The sequence below is a fragment of the Chaetodon trifascialis genome, chromosome 8 (genome assembly GCF_039877785.1).
Source record: "Chaetodon trifascialis isolate fChaTrf1 chromosome 8, fChaTrf1.hap1, whole genome shotgun sequence".
NCBI classification, from domain to species: Eukaryota; Metazoa; Chordata; class Actinopteri; order Chaetodontiformes; family Chaetodontidae; genus Chaetodon; species Chaetodon trifascialis.
In genome coordinates this window covers 13557790-13578000 of record NC_092063.1, presented here as the reverse complement: position 1 = coordinate 13578000, position 20211 = coordinate 13557790, and the positions used below count along the sequence as shown (strand labels likewise).

The following is a 20211-nucleotide window of genomic DNA, read 5'->3' as shown; positions in this document are numbered from 1 at the left end:
CTTGAGCTTACTCGCACCATAAAGACGTTTATGAAAAAATTCTCATGTTCAATTTAGTCACGTTCACAGGCAAAAAGTAGCAAATTGAGTATTTTATTTACATGCATTTTGTCTTGCTTGTTTACATGTAATTATTTGCGTGTACCTCACTGACAGGGTGTGTGCTGCAGTACTCCCTGGCGTCACTAGGGGGAGGCACAGTGCCAGAAATGGTCGCGCACGGTAGCTCTCATCAACGCCCCTGAGCTGCCGGGGACACAGTGACGGATTGGCAACAAACGAAGGTAATCTGACAAATGACTGAAATGATCTCTGAAGCGAAAGACCAAAAGGCGCGATCTTTCCAAGCCGCTGCGCTGTAATGTAGAGGATTTCCCCTGAAGACTGCTCATGACTTTGCTTTGTCTCCTTCACAGCAAACTTCGGTGTGCGTGCGCTTGTCATAAACTATTTATGTTTCAAACTTCTGGGGGAATGTGCTCGCTTTTGAAGCCGACGCTACTCTAGGCGAAGAAGGTAGGACTGTGTACTTTACATAAATCATCTCCTGTCGTGATTAATTGGATGTGTCTAAGAATAAACGTGGCTCAAGCTGCGTCAATCCGGGTGTGTTTACTGTATATGTGTGTAAGACTCACGCACTCATCATGAGAACACGTTATGGCAGGGCACGGGATAATTACAGGCTGCTGAAACTGTTTGGGGATTGAGCAGAACAGAAGTCGCTGCCAACATACACACCTGCAAAGCACTGCTTTGCCCGAGGCTTAAAAGACTGTCTTCATCTCCGTCTGTCTTTCTGTCTGTATGTCTGTCACCCCTCACCACCCCCTCCCTCACACACCATGTTGACTGTGTGCTCTATGTGAACGATGCCAGTTAGGTGTGTGGTTGATGAGAGACTTTAGTTTATTCCAAGGCTGAGCCTCCCAGTTTGTTTTAGATTAGCTTCCAGGATGGTTGATTAAGCTCAGGAAAGCAAAGCAAATGAGCAAAGAATGCAGAAAATTTTCCAGGAGTAGACTGTGAGGAATAAGCCTCATGATCAGCAGAGATTTTTTTTTCTTCTTCATCTGTGCAGAGAAGTAGCAAAAGCAGACGTGTATTTAAGCTCAGCATACTTAACATGTACCGTATACATATTAATGTGCCAACCCTTCATGCCAAGAAGCGAAAAGCAAATGAAAACTTTGTTTTTTTCATGTTTCCTGCTCAGTATTTAGTGCCCAACTTTCTCACAAGGGCAGTTTTATGTGCAGGGAAGGAGGCATGGAAAAGAAGACCTTTCCTTTTGAGCTCACAGATTTGCAGTAATTACAGAATCACTTCCATATGTGGCTCTCTGGCTGCCTTCTCGCTGCCCCCACCACCCCTCTCTTCCCCAGTGTTCTCTCGCTTTTCCCTCTCCCCTCTTTCATTTGCATTCTCCCCTATTCCTCATTTTTTCTGCTTTTATTTTTTTGGCTTTCCCCTCATGCACTCGGAGCATTTTCTTTGTCAAAACCACAGCTTAAACAAAGTTTATGATAATCAGAACATCCTGGCATTTTTGGCAAACAAACTGTGCTTTTTGGTGATTCAATTAGACCACGCTTGCCAAAAAAAAAAAAAGTTTGTGTGCTTAAGTGAGAGAGGAGGCAGAGAGAAAGAGACATGGACAGGAGAGGGGAAATGTTGAAGAATACGGAAATATGAAAAAGAAGGAGAGGGAAAGAATGGGAGCTCAGTGAAGAATTCGAGAGGCAGGAGTGGAGCGTGAAGGAGGGAGAGGTGGAACAGAAAATGAGGCAGAGAGAGGGAGGGCTGGAGTAATGCTTTTTGACAGAGGTGGGTTCAAGATGGGTTCATGGTGACATCATGGCTGATTTTTGAGAAAAGTATAGACAGGAGAGCCGTTCACCTTTCATTGGACACACATGTTGGGGAATAGGCAGAGCGCTCATGTGTTGGCACACACGCTGGTAGCCGTCTCGACAGCCTCTGAATGCACCCCAAAATATGCACAGAAAGCGCACACTCCTCTTTTTATTTTCTCTTTCCCTCGCGCTCCCCCTTTCTGCTTCCCTTCGTTTCTGCTGCAGTAAAAAAGCGTTTGGCTCCCTCTCTCTCTGTTCCAAGCTTTGTGCTCATTTGTTTTTGTTAGAGGAGCACATAGCGGTAAATGCCCTTCGGTCCCTAACACATACATTTCTCCTTTGCCATGAGTAACTCATTTTCCTGCGAGTAGTATTCCTCTGTGTATGTTTTCACTTCAAGGCGGTTGGACTCTAAATGAGCGCACTTTGCCAGGCTGGATGAATGAGCTCCTTCATTTCACAGGATGTGCGTTTAAGTCTGTAACCAAAAAAGTGCAAGCAAGTGTATATTTGTGTGTTGTGTATGGGAGTGTGTGTGCATGAATGTGTTTCTGACTCTTGAGTGGGGTGTGTGTGCGTTCGCTCTGCGTCCCCTGTCTGTCTCAGTGTGGCACCAAACTTAACATGACATCAATCTGAATGTGGGGAAATAGTGATCTCATTACAGGCATCTTGTTTCTGATTAAAACCTGCCGCCACAGGCACCAGCTCCTCGCGCCCCTTCTCACCTCCCCACCACCAATCCCATCAACCCCCATGCTCCTATCCCTCCCTCTGCAATCTGTCCCTCTCTCCATCTCACCATCCAGTTTTCCTTCCCTCCCCCTTTCTGTTTCACACCCCTTTCTCTCACATTCCCTGTACCACTGGCCCTCTCGCCTTCCAACCCTACCTTCCTCCCCCTCTCCCCATCTCTCTTTAACCCCTCTAACCTCACTTCCTCCCTCTCTTGCTCCCTCCATCATCCCCCCTTTCCTCCTTCCTTTCTGCCTTTGCTGCCTTTCCTCTGCCAGCGAGCCCTAGGCCCCTTACTCCACAGCTCCGTGAATGCAAATACGTTGAATCCAAAGTGGAAACACACGACTGAGTATGGTGTTTCCATGAATATTTCATATCTTCATAAACACACCCAGAAAAGCTGCAAATCTTGGTGCTGAACAATGCCTGTGTTTGCCGGATGGCTTCCTGTGAGGAATGGCTTCTCTGCGTTCGACTTTTTGTCAGAGCATACTGTGTTAGGATTGATGTCAGGGCAGTGCATTATGATGTCACAGGCTGAAGTTAATGATTCGAGAACGGAGGGGGCCACAGGCCATGTTTCCAGTGGTGCCCTGAGAGAGAGATAGCACCCTGATCTATCTTCATTATCCCCCACTCTGCAGCCTCCCAGACACAATGATCATAAATCTCTGCCAGGAGCACACTTCACTGACACTGAAACACAAACACTAGTAACCTCTGACCCTCTCGCTGCTACTGCCTACGCATACTCATCCATGCACACAGGCACAAGCGCACTCACACATATTCACAAGTGCAGACGTGCATGCTCCGAGAGTGCGCACAAGCACGCACGCTCACCCCCTGCTCAAGCTCACTGTCATAATTTAATAAGGAGCACAGCATGCCCCGTGCACTGACACACACGCGTGACCATCACCATGCACTTGACTGCACATTCTGACACAAGTGCATGGTCGCAGTCAGCCTGATGACATCACACTGACTTTAAACTCACACTTTACAGGTCATGTCACACTAATGCTAATATGGAGTTAGTTTTTGCAGCGTCCTATGGCTGTATTTACCTTCTTGTTTCATTTTACACAATTGCTGATTTAGTACTGCTATGCAAACAGTCGAGGGATTTCTATTAGCCTTAGTGGCCTCATAAGCAACACATAAATCAAATGTAAACGAGATAAGGATCAGCTTGAAGCGCTTTTCGCAGTATGGCTTAGATCTGCGCTTCCTGAATATAAGGTTTCTGCAAAAAGGCAACAGCGCCTCTCACTGCTTATCCATTCATTCACCCTGATTATGTACAAGCAAATCCACATCGAAATGTATGAAGGAACTTTTCAGCTGGCGTCTGTAGACCATATGTGACTGTAAAGGTCAGAAGCACATAAGAATAACGAGAGCAAGGCTGGGTACAAGAGTTTTTCTTATCGTGATGGCTTGACTTTATCCTGGAAACATATTGGGGTCAGTGTGTTTGGGGATAACATCTCTGCCTGCATCAGGCCAGTTACTGTAATTTACAAACAAAATAAGCAACAGTTATAGCAGGTCTTAAATGTACAAGTATCTTGGACGACCACGCTGCATGGGTTGGCTTCTCTGCTTCAGACTGTGAGTTTTTAGAGAATGTGAAGTGAAGCATGGCCGATATGCCTGAAGGGCATCATTTTTGATTAAGTTTCAGAATAGGTAGTGCTTGTGTAAGTTTTTTTTTAATGCTTCCTGCACCTACTTGGTTTAGACATTCATTAGATTTCTTCTTTGAGTGTTAAAGCTTGCATGCATGTATTTACATAGTTTTTTTTTGTTTTTGTTTTTTTTTTAGAAAGTGTAGTTTATCTTTGCCTCTCTGCAGAGGTAAAAGTGTCCGTTGAGGTGCCAGTTGAGGTGTGCCTTCTCCTCCCTGGTCTGAGGTTTGAGGTGCTCCTCATAACCAAAACAACTTGAGAAACATTACATTCAGAAAAACAGGGCACACGCCCAGAACCACAAACACATAAACACAGATCTGAAACATATGATCTCATATGGAGAGAGGGGCACGTTTGGGGGCACACCCAAGTCTGTTGCTGCTGCCGCTGCACAGTTCTGCCATCTCACATGGGACTTCCCTGCAGCTGATGTGCCACCGCTAGTTTCATTTTAGGAACAGAAATCTGCAGGGTTTATCTCGATTTAAAAATATTCGTAACTGCATAATGTTTGGCAGGATGTTGACAGATGTTGTGTATTCTAAAAAATGTTAGATTCCTGCTTTGAATGCCAAATTCTGGTTTTCATTTATCTTCAGTGACACTGTTTTAGATATTCTATCTTTTTTCTTTGTGTCCAAATCTTCCTTAATTAGTTTCACAAGGGTCCTCATACTTGCTTTAGTCTTTAATATTAAGTTCTATGAGTATTAGTAGCATCATGAATGTCTTTAATAGTAGTGATTTATTGTCAGTGATCTGGGAAGATTGTCACAGAAACATAACAAACTGTAAAGCACAGTGAGCCACTCAAAAACAGCACATGCCTGCTGAGCAGACAGGTAGGGCAAAAGTCCAGTATGATTACTCCATAAATTCACACCGGGAATGAACAAGTAGGTGAAACCACGTAGACTTTCTTGGAAGAAAAAACCTATTTGCTTGCCATTAAAACAGCATCTGTGCTAAATCAAAACATCATAATCCGTGTTGTTCAGGATACTCAGACATCCTCTCCTATTAAACTGTGAATTTATTGATTAAACATGACTGATCTAAGATCACGACACGGCGCTGCCTTTCCACGTGCGCAAACAGCTTGTAGGTAAACTGACCGTTTAGAGCCAAGAAGATGAAGTAGAGAAAAAGAATTCACCCGAGAGACAAAGAAGGGAGAGGGAATTAAAAACAGAAACTTAAGCTCTCTGGGCCTTTTTCTTCCCTCCAGGCATTTTGTGGCTTGTGAAAAAATGTGCTGTATATTTGAAGTGTTGGGTCACGTGACAGAGGAAGGCTTTATGAATCAGAGAGTATAATTATTTCTTAGTGAGTGAGAGAGTGAGTGTGCGCCTGTGTTTGCGGAGTGAAAGAGTGATTTTTAAGAGGTAGAGACTGAGAGAGGAGGAGGAGGAGGAGGAGGAGAGAGTGGAAGAGGGGGAGCGAGGGAGAGAGAGAGAGGCTCACTGCTGCTCTGTCTTTGCTGTCAGAAGGACTCTGATGAACGTACACACATCTTTTCTCCTTTTCCCTGGCTAGCTCTGCTCATCAGACTGTTCCGTCAGCTCCTTCATCTGTCCGTCTGCCTCCCCAGCGCTCGAGCCGGTGAGTAATCTGTACCTAAAAAGTTTTGAATCAGTAACTTTAGTCAGGGTTTGTCCTGCTTTTTCTCATCCTCGCTCTGTTAACAGAGAGAGAGAGAGAGGGAGAGAGAGACTGCATTTTTTTGGGGGACGGGTCGACAGTTTTAATTGAAGACAGAGACTGAGTGTGCAAAACACTTGAGAGGCTTTGAGACAATTAATCACTGTTTTCCAGAAATCTGGCCAGATTTTCATGTGTAAACACGAAACTGTCCTAACACACGTTTGTTTGTATGCAGTATTTTACTATGTTTGTTTCTCTCTGCTTTATCAATGTGAGAGTGACACTGAGTTTATAAGAAAACATACTTGAGCATGTGTGTGTGTGCCTGCATCAGCCTGTGTGTGCATATGTGCTTATTAGTGAGTGTTTCAAGTGTTACCCAGTGCCTGTGGAGCTCTTTATTATTAGCATATGTGTGTGTGTTAGTGTGTACACGCTTGCATGTGTTTGATGTGTATGAATGTGTATTCACCGGAGGAGTCACCAGTCCTTGACCTGTTTCTTTTTTTATAACCAGCATATGAGCACTTGGAAAAGAGAAGCATTGTTTTCCACCTTTTTTAACAGCTAAGGCTAATTCCCGTAGCGTGAGTTGTGTCTGAAACTCCGGTCTTAGTTTACATGGATGTTTATTCATTGTGTTCCTGTAGTTAGCAGCATGTCAGTGAAGATTATTTATTAATGCTGGCACATGTGCTAGGTTAACAGGTTCCACTTGTTACAGCCATGTGTAACACAGTGCGTTTAGTGATGTGTGATTTGGATGTCAGACGAAGATCAGGGACCTGATGTCAGAGTGTAGCTTTCCACAGTGCTTTGTTTTATTGCTCCAGCAGTGATTGGTCAGCAGGTAAACTGCTGCAGCTGGACCGCTTTGGTTTTGCACCTGCTGTCCACTGCTTATATCCCCCGGTGGACCTGACATAAGTGTGAGGGACAGTTTAATTGAAGTGAATCGAAAAAACACCCACACGGTCGAGTGAGAGATGCCTGCGTGAAGGCCACTGATATCCGTGTCGCCCTCCGCTGTCATCTGGTCTATCAGTTTGAATCGGTGACATCTGGAGTGGAAGAAGCAGAGCTCATCTCTGAGGCAGAGTGATATCACTGAGCTCTCCTCCTCCAGAGCACCACCCATGGGTCTTTTCTGAGGACAGGCCGTACATACAGAGCAGCTTTACCTTCATGGTGTTCAGTCACAGCATTTTGCTTTCGCTAGGTGACAGTTCAGAATCTATTATTATTATTTGTGTTTATGCTCCAAATGTCTCCTTACTCATGATCCCTGTACCTGTGCTCACAAGTATTTTAGCTTTATCAGCCTCAACAGAAACATCCTTCCATTTTGGTGGTTGTAAATATTTACACCTCAAGTTACAGACCATTGTTAAAATTCTTTAGTCAATGCTCACAGTGTCATCTATCAGTGCAGATCAGCAATACTTTGCTGCTAAAATGTACTGCATGTCCATGGAACGCACTACTTTGGAACAGAAGCACAAAATTGAAAAAATTTACTTGTTTTTGCGCCATATGCACCTTAAATTTGCCTAGTATGGAAGCAAAGGTTAAACATCATAAAAATGTCAAGCGAATAATTGCTATTTTATTCGTTAGAATCGACTTCAAAAGCGCCGAAAACCGTACCAACAAGTATACGTTGGCACTGATTCATGCAAAATTACAAAAGCTGGTGTGTTATGTGATCATACTTTTCAGGTAAGGATAAATCTGAGGTTTTGTGGGAACTGCTGAAACAATAGTTGACCTGTTAAAGCTTATGTATTGCAAAATCTGCTAACAGTCCTTCTTTGTGACATGACTTAGAGCAGTAAATCTGGGAGTTGTTGATACCTGTCTTTTTCTGGAATTTCTATAGCAATTAAGGCCAAGCAGCAGGGAGGGGTTAGACAGGTGGTTTTAGGGGAATCGAGGGGCTCTCTGCTACAGCACTATAATTAACAAGGAAACTATCTGGACACCATTTCCTATGTCTATTTTTGCAGGTGTCCGTCTCTGATTGTGAGGATTTACATTTTTCATGCTGCCTCCAAGCCCTCATTAAAAGATCTTTTGGCACAAAGTTCAGCTTGTGTGGATGTGTGTTGTGTTGCGTGCTGTGCTTGCATGTGTGCGTTTGGTTCCTTTGACTCCCGAGGCTAAAAGCAGCGGTGGTGAAACCCATCCATTATGCATCTCTTTATACAGAGAAAGGATTGTTTTCTCTCCACAGTGAAGGAGGGAAACACCTTCATTGCCGCCTGCGTGAATCCTCTCTCAGTAATTACACAAAAAGACGTATGAGTGGTACCAACTTGAACTTTCAAATCCAGAGGAGTGGCCATCCTGGAACTTTCTTCTCTTGCTTTATTTCCTGTCTCTCTGGCTCTCTGTTTATTTCTCCCAAATGTCTTGCCATCATCTGCCTTTGCCTTTTCCTGATGTGGTGTGTTTTCTTGTTTTGCTGGACCCACTGCTGGAGTCTCCATGTTGAGCAAAGAGCTCTACCACATCATGGAAAACAGCAAGCTGTCAGGATGACTTCATCATGTCACAAAGTGTTTTATGTCTCATTGTGAGTGCTCACTCTTTCCATGCTTCTCTCCACCACTGCAAGTCAACACAGCCTGTTTTGTGACATTACGTTTAAACAAAGAAGAGAAAGAGAGACCTAAAAGAAATATTTGGCAATTAATGTTCTGTAATTTATAGATACAGAAATGAGGCTTGCGTAACGACACTCCCCAGTGGCAGTCAAGAAAAATAATACCTCTTCAAGTGACAAATGATTACACAGAGGTGTTGCTCTGCATTGTTGCTGTAGGCAAATACGCGTTTGTGTGATGCCAAGAGCAGGCAGATGTCAAACAAGTTTGCGGCGGTGGAATGCGGGTTTGTTTGGAGGCACTGGACCGTCTGTCACTAGGTGTCCCTCTCAGAGCCATTAGCCAGCCACTTGTTGAAAGACTGAGAGCTGTCAGCTTTGCGTCAGATAATAGTGATGAAGATCTTGTTTGGACAGCCAAAATACTGCCGACGCCAGCAACAAGATCAGATAACGCTCTCATGATCCTCTTTCAATATGGACATTTACATTCGTGACAGTTTGGAGTCCACCAGTTGATATATTTGGAGCAGTGAAGACGACACTAAACGTTAATTTTGCGCTGAGTGGTTGGAAAAGCCAGTCTGTCAACTCAGGACACACGGACTGTGAAATCATTGTTTAACTGCTGTGGTAATATGACTTCACCCACGACCCAAATCTTAAACATAACCCTCTCTGCTTCAAGTCATTTCCTTTACAAAGTGACTGAACATAAATCACTCTGTGATGTTGAAATTGGGAGGATGGTGCCTGGAAGACATGCACAGATTTCTGTCACAAAATGAACAGGAGTGGGCAAGTCAGAGATGGAAAAAGAGCGTGAGGACTCAGTGATTCTGCCAAGCCTTCCCTACCAGGATACACGGTACGGTTCATTTATGTCGGGCTGTGAATTTCCAATTCAGTCCCTCCAGCAGAGGTTTTGACTTGCTGCTCTGTCTGCTCTGATTGACACATATTTTTAGTCTACCTGGCAGAAAATGTCTTAAAATTGCATGTTGTGGCCTTCTTCTCAAAACCCAAAGAAACACGTGTGAACTCGCTCCATCTCAGAAAAGTGAGGCAAACAGTAGGGGAGTTGTCAAGATTTGACTTCAAAGGTAAATATCCACAAAGACAAACCCGCACTGTACAGTTATAACTCAGTGCACACAGTAATGTGAATTTCTTGTGTTTTCTTACTGTAGTAAGAAAGGTCCTCCGGTTAACAACCCGTGGCAGCCATGGCACCCAGAATCCTGCTTATATATGCCGAGTAATCACCTGTGGTTTCTTGTGCTGACTAAAACAACCCACTGCCTTTCTTGGTTGTGCGGTGCAGAGCTTCCTGAGATGCCGTGATTTATTTGTTATGTTTGAGTGCAGTTCTTAGAGCCTGAGGGGCCTCGCTCCGTCACAACGGTTAAGGCACAATTGTTGTTTTGCTCACAGAGGATTTGATACCCTTTGTTTGACAGACATTCAATCTGTGGGAACTGTTCTCTCTCTCTCTCTCGCTCTCTGTCTTTTCTACCCTCACTCGATCCTCTGTTCTGTTCCATCTTCTTGCTGAAATCCAAACTCTTCAGCAAACAAGAGAATCTCATTCTCTGTAAGCGTGCCTTGTCTTGTAGCGCCGTCTCCAAATTGTCAGCTTGATTGATTTCATTTCATTTTTACATGGCATTCTGTCCCGATAAAATCAGCGGATTATCTCAAGTGTAACCAATGAGTCTGCTTTAGCGTGATGAACTACTGTGAGGTCTGACACTCTACTATTTACAGAAACAACCAAAGTAAATTTAAACTGCTACAGTGCACCTCTTCGGGAATGATGGAAAGTCCCAGCAGCAGCCGTGAACCCACCCATAGCTGGCCCTGGTGCTCCTCGCCTGCCTGGCCGCCTGCTGCCTCCTGTGTGCCCCCCAGGCTCAGGGGAAGTGGGGAGGCCCTCCATGCCCATTTGGCCCTGGCTAACAGGGGATGAGGTCACTCCAAATTCCCCTTATCCCCTTATAGCCCCAGACGGGCTGGCGAAGTGAGCCTACCACAGGACCCAACATAAAACATAAATGGCTCTGTAAAAAGCTGCTGGGCTGATGTGACTCATTAAAAAACACTGGCGCCAACTCTTTTATTAATTCATTATTGTGTTTGGGAAGAGTAAAGTTACTGGGTTCTATTTTAAAAGGCTCTGTCTCTCTCTGTTCTCGTTAGTTCTTTCTTTCTTAGTTTCTTTCTGTATGTCTCAGTTTCTTTCTTTCTTAGTAGTTTCAGACATATTTGCAAACACACACTGCTTCTGTGGTTTATTGTGCTCAGGTAGTGTGGCTTGAAACTCATTTAGAGCTCAATTTTTGGATCAGTATACTGTTGTTTCCCCCTGCGGGAATCCAGAAGTCACATGCGTACAGTCCTACTCTCCTTCTTTTTCTCACACATCTTCTCTTTTCACTTTATTCTCCTCTCTTCTCCCAGCACTCGCAGACAGATTGTGCTGCCTTTATGAGGCCTGGTTTGAGTTCATGAGGCAGATACCCAATCGGGCTAAACGCCGGCCAAGTACATACTCATAACACACATGCATACACACACACACACATTATGAGCCTGTGCGTTGCTGGCAGTTTTGTTTTTCCAGTCTGTACCTCTTCTCCCATTAGGCCCACTGTGAAATCTTTAGTGATGTTTTTGTGTGTTAGCCACACAGTGGAACCGCTGCACAGGGTCATGGTACAAGTTGTATAAGCAGTAGAGGGATGGAGATGAGGTGCGGGTGGGGGATGCGGGGGAGAGGCTTGGGTATAAGGACATGATTATAAAGACGAGATGTGGGGTGGGTCAGAAAAGGAAAAAAAAAATCAAAAGTAGTTTGTGTGAGGGAGAGTGAAAAGGGGAATGGAAGCAAGTGAGAAGCACAGAGAGAAAGGAGGAAAGAAGAAGAGAGATGGCAGTATGGCTGTGTTGGCAGGATGGGGGTGGGTGCCTATCGGCGGCTGCTCCTTCCTGAAACGTGGCCACCCGAGCCTGCCTGGGCCCTGGAAGCACATGTGGAACAGTTTACTGTAATGGAACTCTAAATTAGTGGTGGTTTGAAGCTGCCTGCAGCAGTAGGGTGTAATTAACTGGCTCTGTTGAAAGAGAAAGAGCCAGAAAGAGAGGCAGGGAGGGAGCCAGAGCCCTGGAAAAGGCAAGGGGTGAGGTGTGTGTGTGTGTGTGTGTGTGTGTGTGTGTGTGTGTGTGTGTGTGTGTGTGTGTGTGTGTGTGTGTGTGTGTGTGTGTGCGTGCGTTAGTGGGTGCTCTCACACGTGTTTTTTTTTTTCCAGTGCCTGATTGCATGTGTATGTGTTTTAGACTGTGTGGTGCATATGTGTGCATCTTGGGGAGCGTTCCCTCTTTTTCCTGGGCATGGCGCCACCTCTTAGTGCCCCCCAGTGCCCAGACCCTGTCACTGTTCTTCCATGAGTTTTCGCTCAGTTCAGCAGTTCACCGGTTCAGCCTCAGACCCCAGCCCCCCCCCATATTTCTTTGTTTATTCCGAATTCATTACCAAGATTTTTTCCCTGTCTTTTCTCCCGGATTCACAAGCCACAGCAGTTCCAAATTCCTTGGCTCTGCTCTTTTTCAAAGCCACATTTAAAAAACAAGCTGATCACACCACCCACTCATGAAATCACGCTAGGGAAGCGAAAGGCAAAAAGAAAAACATGAAAAAGAAAATGGGAGGCTTTACCGGGATTTTTTTTTTCTTCTCCTTGTATTAACAGTCAACAGTGGGGCATAACGGCAGCCTTGTCCACACTTGAGCCTGACTTGTCTGTGCCTACTGTGTGGAGTCAAAGTGACGAGCGGGCGGCAGGAGGTTAGAGCCAAAATGACTCTGTGGGATGGGAGCCTGACCTCAAGAGAAGATAGTTGGAAGTGACAGCAGCAGTTAGCAATCAGTGGATCTCATTTTCCCTACCCTCTACCCCATCAACCCCCCTCCCTCCCTCCCTTCTTCATGCTCTGGACCCCGTGTCTGGGCCTCTGGTCCTGGGGGAAAGAGGCAGAGAGGCAGGCTGCTGTGCTAGGCTGGCAGCAGGAACAGAGGAGCTCTTTATAGTAGAGTTCTGGTGATTTAAATCATATGGCATAGCCTGGAATCACTGTAGAAGTCTGGAAGCTCTTCAAAACTGCAGGAACAAGAGCTCTCTCTCTTTTTCTCTCTCTCTTTTTTTCCCCTGCCTCCCTCCCTCCCGCTCTTCCCTGTTATAACTTTTTCCAAACTTCTTTCTTATTTTCTTTTCCCCTCGCCCAGTCCCAGTTTTTCTGGCTTTTCCTCTCACAGCTCACTCATTCTTTTTCTCTCACGTCTTTATCTGTTTTGGTTCTCGCCGTCCTTCCTTACTTCCTCTTTCCTTCCCATTCTCTGATACCTGTCGGTAATAAGCTTGCACATCCTTCTTACGTTAGAACTGTGGATAAACTATGCTCTGTCCCAGGGCGTAGATGGATCATGGTCTGAGAGTTGATGTGAGGTTAATCAGGTTCAGAGAGGATCTCAACACAAACCACTGATTGTCTCATCATTTTCATGCCAATCAGCAACATTTGCTACATGTGGTGAATTTATTAGTCAGAAATAACACATTTCTCCATCTTCTCTTCCTCAGAAGACTGAGTTGGATGACTTCTAAAGTGGAGTCCGACCTTCCCTCAGTGAACTAGAGGCCTCATCATTGCTGATCCACTTTCCCACGTCCTGAGAGTCTTGGAAAAGGACAAGGATTTCAACTTTTCCGGGGATTTCCAGGTGTTGTGAGAACCGTTACCTTCACCCAGTGGCCTGCTGCGGACCTCTGGGTGTGCTCTGTCGCCATGGCAACCAACAGGGAACAGCAGGTGGGTCACATGACCGGCTTCCCACCTGCTGTCTACCCCTTCGCCTTCAACTCCATGAGAAGCCACTCCCCCTTCGACCTGCTGGCCAACAGCAGCCTGTTTGGGAGATTTGGTGCTGACCTGCCCAAAGAGATGGCCGCTCTCTGTAAGTCATTCTCATTTCTGTGTGCGTCTCACTTTCCCTCCCTCTCATGTATCACTTTCCATTTCTACTCAAACTATATACATGGCCCATACCTTCATTTAATCATGTCACATTAAACAATTTGATCATGCATTGGAAAGAGGAAAATATGGCTATTTAAATTGCACTTCATTATGTGTAATTTTGTGGAAATGGAAAACTTTAGGGTCTGTTTGTGATATAGGACAAGTGGCATAGAAAAAAAAAGAAAAAGAAACCATGAGGGAAAAGTCCACTTTCTTCAATACAATGATTACTCTGCTCCTGTGGTTTCCTTATAGATGCTTGTAGATGATGTGGTTGTGACCACAAACTCTGGATCAAGCTTCACTGTTATGTGTCTATGTCTGTGTGTGTGTGTGTGTGTGTGTGTGTGTGTGTGTGTGTGTGTGTGTGTGTGTGTGTGTGTGTGTGTGTGTATCTGGACCTCTCACAGAGCTTTTGTGAGGCAGGCAAACCCGCAAGTCTGCAATTAGAGACAAAACAACATTCTTTCAGTGTGAGGTGATGAGTGCTCTGAGCGTCAACAAATATTTGAAAATGAGCACAATTGTGATTCAAAGACTTGTCTGACTGTTTATTCAGAATGAGCGTACCGCACACATTTTTTGGAAAGAAAGGTGAGCAGAAGGCCGGATTCAAACAACAGCTTAGCAGACTAACCACAACAGCATGCCCAAATAGTGTCAGACTTGTATTTCAGACCTGACCACTGGGGGCACTGTTGTATACTGAAGTGCTTAGATGGAATGATGTATGAAGCACAGAGCACAAAGAGGAGTTTGTTGGCAACGCAGAGTGTTTTTCTGTCATGGAAAAACTAGCCAGATTACACACACGCTGCAGACATACATTGCTCATTGTTCAAAACACCTGCTAGTTTCAAAATGCAGTTTTGTTTAATCAGCATCAGGATTCTGGGTCAGGGAGTGACTTCATATAAAACCATTGTTGCCAAACTGGCTGCTGAGGATGTCATTGTGAGAGGAAGGAAGACAGACAGAGAGAGAGAGAGAGAAGAAGGAGCACTCTCGCTGAGGTTAGGGCATGAGGTAAAGGTAAGCAGGAGTTATTTGAAATCTTATCTGGGTGCAGTGCTAAAGGGGCGGCAGGTGGTGGTGGGTGGTAGGTGGTGGAGGGGCTATAATGGGTGTGGGTGGCAACAGCTGAGTGCAGAGCCTGAGAGCCCCCCTGCCTGTGTGTGCAGTCCCCCTCTCTCCCCTACCACAGCATGCCTGAGCACCTCTCCAGCCTTTCAGCCGTCAATCACTACCTCACCCCCCTCCCCCCTTCCTCCTCGCCGCTGCTGCCCACCTAATCCTCAAGGTATGTTCACAGAACCAGAGAGAGAGAGAGAGAGAGAGAAAGAAAGAGAGAGCACCTGGGGGTAATGTCTTAGTGTGGTGGAATCCAAGAACACACCCTGCTAGGAAAACACACAGATACACACATGCAAACACACCACCAGAGACACTCTTCCCACTCGTTCGCTCTGTGTCTCCGTCTCTCACACAGAGCACTTCTTTCATCTAAAAACTAGAAACATACCCCTGACGCAGAGTGAAATCCCACAGCACCGACAGATGGATTCTTTTTGGTTTTTGTACTGGCATCGGTTAAAACAAAAACAAGTATCAAAGCACAAACAGACGCAGGCAACCACATGCACTGGGGCTTCATACATGATTGCTTGTACTGACACATCCACACTGGCAGCAATATCGTTTGCAAGGGTTAAGGACGGCAGTTATTCGGTTTAAGCTCTGTGTCAGAGCTCTGTGTCAGAGCTTAAACAAGGCGGGGGTCAAAGATTAAGTCGGGATCACAGTGACAATTAGCTTTGACTCAGCTTCGTGTGTGGAGATTGACGTTTCTTTTTAGTTCTTTCTCTTTATTAGCAGATACCGCCTTAACAAATCAATGCCAGTATTGGTCTAATGTTATTTACTGTGAATATTAATATCACTATTATTGTGTTTCTAGTAAACTGTTTCTTTTTAGCTCTATTAATTGCCTTTAAATACATATATCAAGGGCTGCGACTCAAGACTTGTAACTTTCTGGTTAATTGAGAAATCGTTTTCTCTATAAAAATGTCAAGAAATAGTGAAAAATGATCCTAGAATCCAAGTAAAGTACTCGGAGTTCTTGTTTGATTTGACAGACAGCCCAAAACCCCAAAATATTCGGTCTTATAAATGATTTAAACAGAGAAAATCATCAGTCCCTCACATTTGGGAAGCTGGTATCGGCGAATCTTTCACAGATTTGCTTGATGCATCACCTAAATGTTTAGTAAGTCATGTTTTCTATCGACTGACTAATCAGTTAATCGAGTCTTTCAGCACTAGACATGTCTACAGCTTATTTGTCCTAAGGCTCATACAAAAATACATCTGAGTATCAGTTTAAGTTTTGGCCAGTGGATGGAAACTATCAGCTGTTAGTATCTGCTTTTAAAGCCTCCCTTTGGTGTATCCTTTGACAAGGAATGTTACAAGTCATTTTACTGACAGCAGTCTCATTCCCCACTCTCTTAAATGTTAGCGGGGAAGACAAAAGGCCTTGGTTTGGACATTCCCCAGGCCCTGTGTCTTTTTTCTCCTTCTACTTCTTCTACAGGAGTTGGCTTAACAGGCCTGCTCATTGTTGTCAGGGATGTCTGTAGGCCAGACTGAGAAAGTGCCTTCCTCATACGGGGAGTAGCACTGCAGATATTTCTCTGCGTGTGTTTGTGTGTGTAGTAAATAGCAGTGCATTCATGCCCAGCTCCAGAGCTTCGTGCATAATTGTGGTTCGAAAGGTAGCCAAGGTGACACCTACCTTTGTTGGGTGGGTGTGCAAGCTGTACTGACAGGTTGGAGCACCTCCCATGGCGGCGCTCTGTTTTGGCACCAGAGTGTCTTTGGAAATACCTGTTTTGCACAGAGGTGGGAAGAGACTGGAGAGGGGCGGGATGGGGTAGGCGGACTGTGTTTGCACATGTAGAGATAGTAGGCTTTTCTTCAGTCTTAATGCATACATGGGGGAAGTGCACCCAGAAAGCACTTCTCTTGAATGTTCAAATCATGTGTGGATGAGGTTCTGAGACCACGTGGGTGTGCTGCAGGACTCCCATCCTCACCGCCCGTATCTTTATAAACGCGCAAAGGCCCTTGTTCATCCATGAGGGGGCCTGATGGCTGCGTGTGCAGCGGAGGCCGTTATCAGTTGATCCCTGTCATTATGGGAGCCCGTCAAACAAACAGTTGGAAGCCCATTAAGGCCACTTACTATGTGATACCATCGCCACTGAGCCCTGAAACACCTCTCTAAGCTTTCACCAATCAGGGCCGGAGCCCTGGCCCCAAAACCAGCCACAGGGATGTTTTGAGAAGCTAGTAGGTCATTTCCTTCAGCCCACATGGCTCGGACCAAAACCTGAAGTCCTTTGCTGGGCTCTGACTTTCCACTCACACCATAATTTTTAGCTTTTGTTGAGGGGTGTATACAGAAACTCACAAGAGCTGTGAGAGTTTTCAGCTGCATTGCAGTGGGATGAAATTAAAGCATTGTATTAATAGAATGGAATGAATAGCGTGTTGAAACTTGTCTAAAATCTGCCTGGGTCTGCTCCATTGTGCCTCCGGTGGAGACAAGGTGAACAGCTGTATTGTTTATGGAAAGTGTGTGTTGGGCATGGATTTATACACCACACAGACACACACACACACACACGCACGCACAAACATTAGCATACCGGCTGCCAAGCATATAGGCATGCATGCATGTGTGCACACACACATGCACACACACAAACCATTAAGTCAGGCAACTGTGAAAAGGACCAAAATGTTCCAGCAGAAAAAAATATCCTCATGCAGAGTGACATAATTAAAAACACTCATTGCATTCTTAAACACACACACACACACAAGCAAGGAGGTCATGTTGGCTTAGGGAGCTCGGGGAGTTGCGTAAAGGAGCCATTTTGGTGGGAAATGTGGTATGAGAGGGAATGTAAAAGCGAACCTTTAAATGGAGGAGAGGGACAGCAGGGAAGGATGTCGACCAGCCTTCTCCGCTGGATGCGAAGCAGAGCACAAACAGCACATTGTATCGCATTATTTATTTTCATAAAAGTTGAAGTGCTGGGTTTCAGCCCAGCCTACATGGTGGTAGGTAGGTACGTGGCTGACTGTGAAGGTTTGGATTTGTCTGGGTGCATATGTCTGCACTTATGTGGGTATACTGTATATTTGAGTGAAGGGAGGGAGGAAGACGAAAGAGAAAGGGAGCTATGTATGGATATGAAAATGATGAGCTCAGCCCTCACTTCCTTTCAGGCACAAGCTTCCTACAGACACGCAAAGACAAAACTCCCATCTCTGTCTCTTTTACTTCTCTTCCTGTGTGCTCTTCGCAGACCGCGGTGTCACCCCTGTTTTGAGCGTTCAGTCTTCTGTTTGCGCTTCACAGCAAAGCCGATCCATCTCTGACCTCAATCCTGTCATTGAATGATTTCTGTTGGATCAGAAAGAAGAATGGCCTGAGAAGTTGGGGTGCTGTCTAAAACAGAAATAAAAGCAGATTGTCATCATTTGCACACAAACTGTGTTTACCTACAACAGTTTAGCAATGTGTTTCTGAGCCCATGTAGTAATGTCCTTCATACAATCATCTACTTCACGAAGTGGTGAACCTCGCTCCTTCCTTGCTTGTGAACGACTGAGCCTTTCATACCCAATCATAATACTGATATGTTATCACCTGTTACCAATGAACCTGTTTACCTGTGGAATGATCCAAACAGGTGTTTTTGGAGCATTCCACAACTTCCTCAGACTTTAGCTGCTGCTGTCCCGACTTGTTTGAAACGCGTTGCTACATTCAAAATAAGCATATATTTACAAAAGTCATTCTTTGTGCTGTTTTCAGTTGAGTGTCTGTCAAAAAGGATTAGCAAATGATCACAGTCTGGTTTATTTATGTTTTACACAGCATCCATTCCATTTATTGGTGGTCATTGCACACATATCATTTAGGAGACTGAAATAGAACAGTGAAAGTGGTTTGTAATGATATATGAGGTGTGTTTGATCATGCCGTTCACTGTTGAGTGCCAAAACTTCATCAGAGAAAAACACCCTTATAGAGCCATGTGCTCGCTGGCACCACGGCTCCTGTGACCCTGATCTACATAGCAAATTAGCAATGCTCGGACTGGACCATTTGTGTGTTCTTGAGTGTGTGATGACAGCATGTGTTGCACAGTTTGGCTGTGTCCTTGATCTATCAGTGAGACTGGAGCCTCCTCTGCTTTAATAAACAGCTCTGCATCGTCTGACATCCCTGCTTTCATCTCCCTAGGCGACCACTAGCCTCAAGATGACAGCTCTCTGAGACGCTCCGCTCCTTTTTGGAAATCGATTCCCCTCACATTGCTCTTTTTATGTTTCAGCCCGTGCTGGCCATGATTCAATAGATCAGAGGGAAAATAGACAGAAAAGTCCAGTTTGTTTTTCAAGTCAATTTAAGCACCTCACTGAAGGAGTTTTTGTGAAAGTGAGTGAAGTATCTGCTCCTCCGCTGATATCCACCTAAACCCTGTCGGCTTATGCGCTCTTGAATTCCCTTGCTCTTTTCTCTCTCCTCTTTCTCTCTTTCTGCTCAGCTTTTACCTTGGATTTCCTCTCGTTATCCCTCTGTGCAAGTTGGAGCCAATTTGCCCTAAGTGCTGGAAACTTCCTGAAAGTTTTGTGTGTGTGTTTGTATATTGTGTGTGGGTGCGTGTGCTTGCATGCCTCCATGTGTGGAAAGTCAGCAAAGGTTGCTGGTAAGGGAGAGGCCACAGAGTGTGCTACAGCTCTGACATGATGACAGATGAAGATAAAGAGGCTACTATTAAAAATGGGAGGCGTCTTTTTTCAGATGGGCCTTTGTGGGCACGTGCAAGACAAGGAGCGCGCAATGGCGAGAAAGGAGGGATGGTCCGTGCGAAGGCGTGGGAGGGCACACAGGCGCAGGGCGGGCCTATGAGAACAAGACAGGGGGTTCGTATTTTTGGCTGCACAACTAAAAGATCTTTCTTTTTTTCCCACAAAACATGGGTTGTAAAATGTCATGACAGCACAGATGAAAGGAGAGAAAAAGACAGAGAGCAAAAAAGACTTTTGCTGAAAGATGGCCAAGACTGATTTTGCTCTGAAAAGTAGCTCTGTTAGACCTTTGGAGGGACAAGCATGCGAACAGAGGCCAACATGGCCGCCGCAGAGAAGCAGGCTCTCTCATAAGTCATCCCTCACTTTCCCCATGTCCCTCCTCAGTGACACATCAGGTATCTTTCAGAGATATATTGTGAGAGAGTGAGGTTGATGAGTGGATAAGATTACATGTCTTGTCAGAGCTGAACATGTGTAAAACCTGCGGCTGGTGGAGCACTTGATGGATGTGATGAGTAACAACGCTAGGATTGTGCTCTGTTTTTGCTGACGAGCAGAACAATACACAGTCACTTGAGTAAGATATCTCTTTAATTCAACAAGTTCATAACGTGAAAGAACAGAAAACGTTTTCGGGTACTTTGTTTGTTAGCTCCTTCATCAAGCTAATTTATTCAGAAAAATGGCCCGTATACGATCT

The 20211-nt window shown here is 45.0% G+C and overlaps 1 protein-coding gene across 1 annotated transcript in view; it reads left to right on the top strand.

Moving 5' to 3' along the window:
* Window positions 1–5754: 5754 nt before the first annotated feature.
* rarga (retinoic acid receptor gamma a) overlaps window positions 5755–20211 on the top strand; it is a 37598-nt gene continuing 23141 nt past the window's right edge. Inside the window, exons 1-2 of the mRNA XM_070967830.1 lie at window positions 5755–5893; window positions 13178–13551. Coding sequence (XP_070823931.1) covers window positions 13383–13551 — 169 coding nt within the window. The 5' untranslated portion in view covers window positions 5755–5893; window positions 13178–13382. The remainder of the gene's footprint in view (window positions 5894–13177; window positions 13552–20211) is intronic.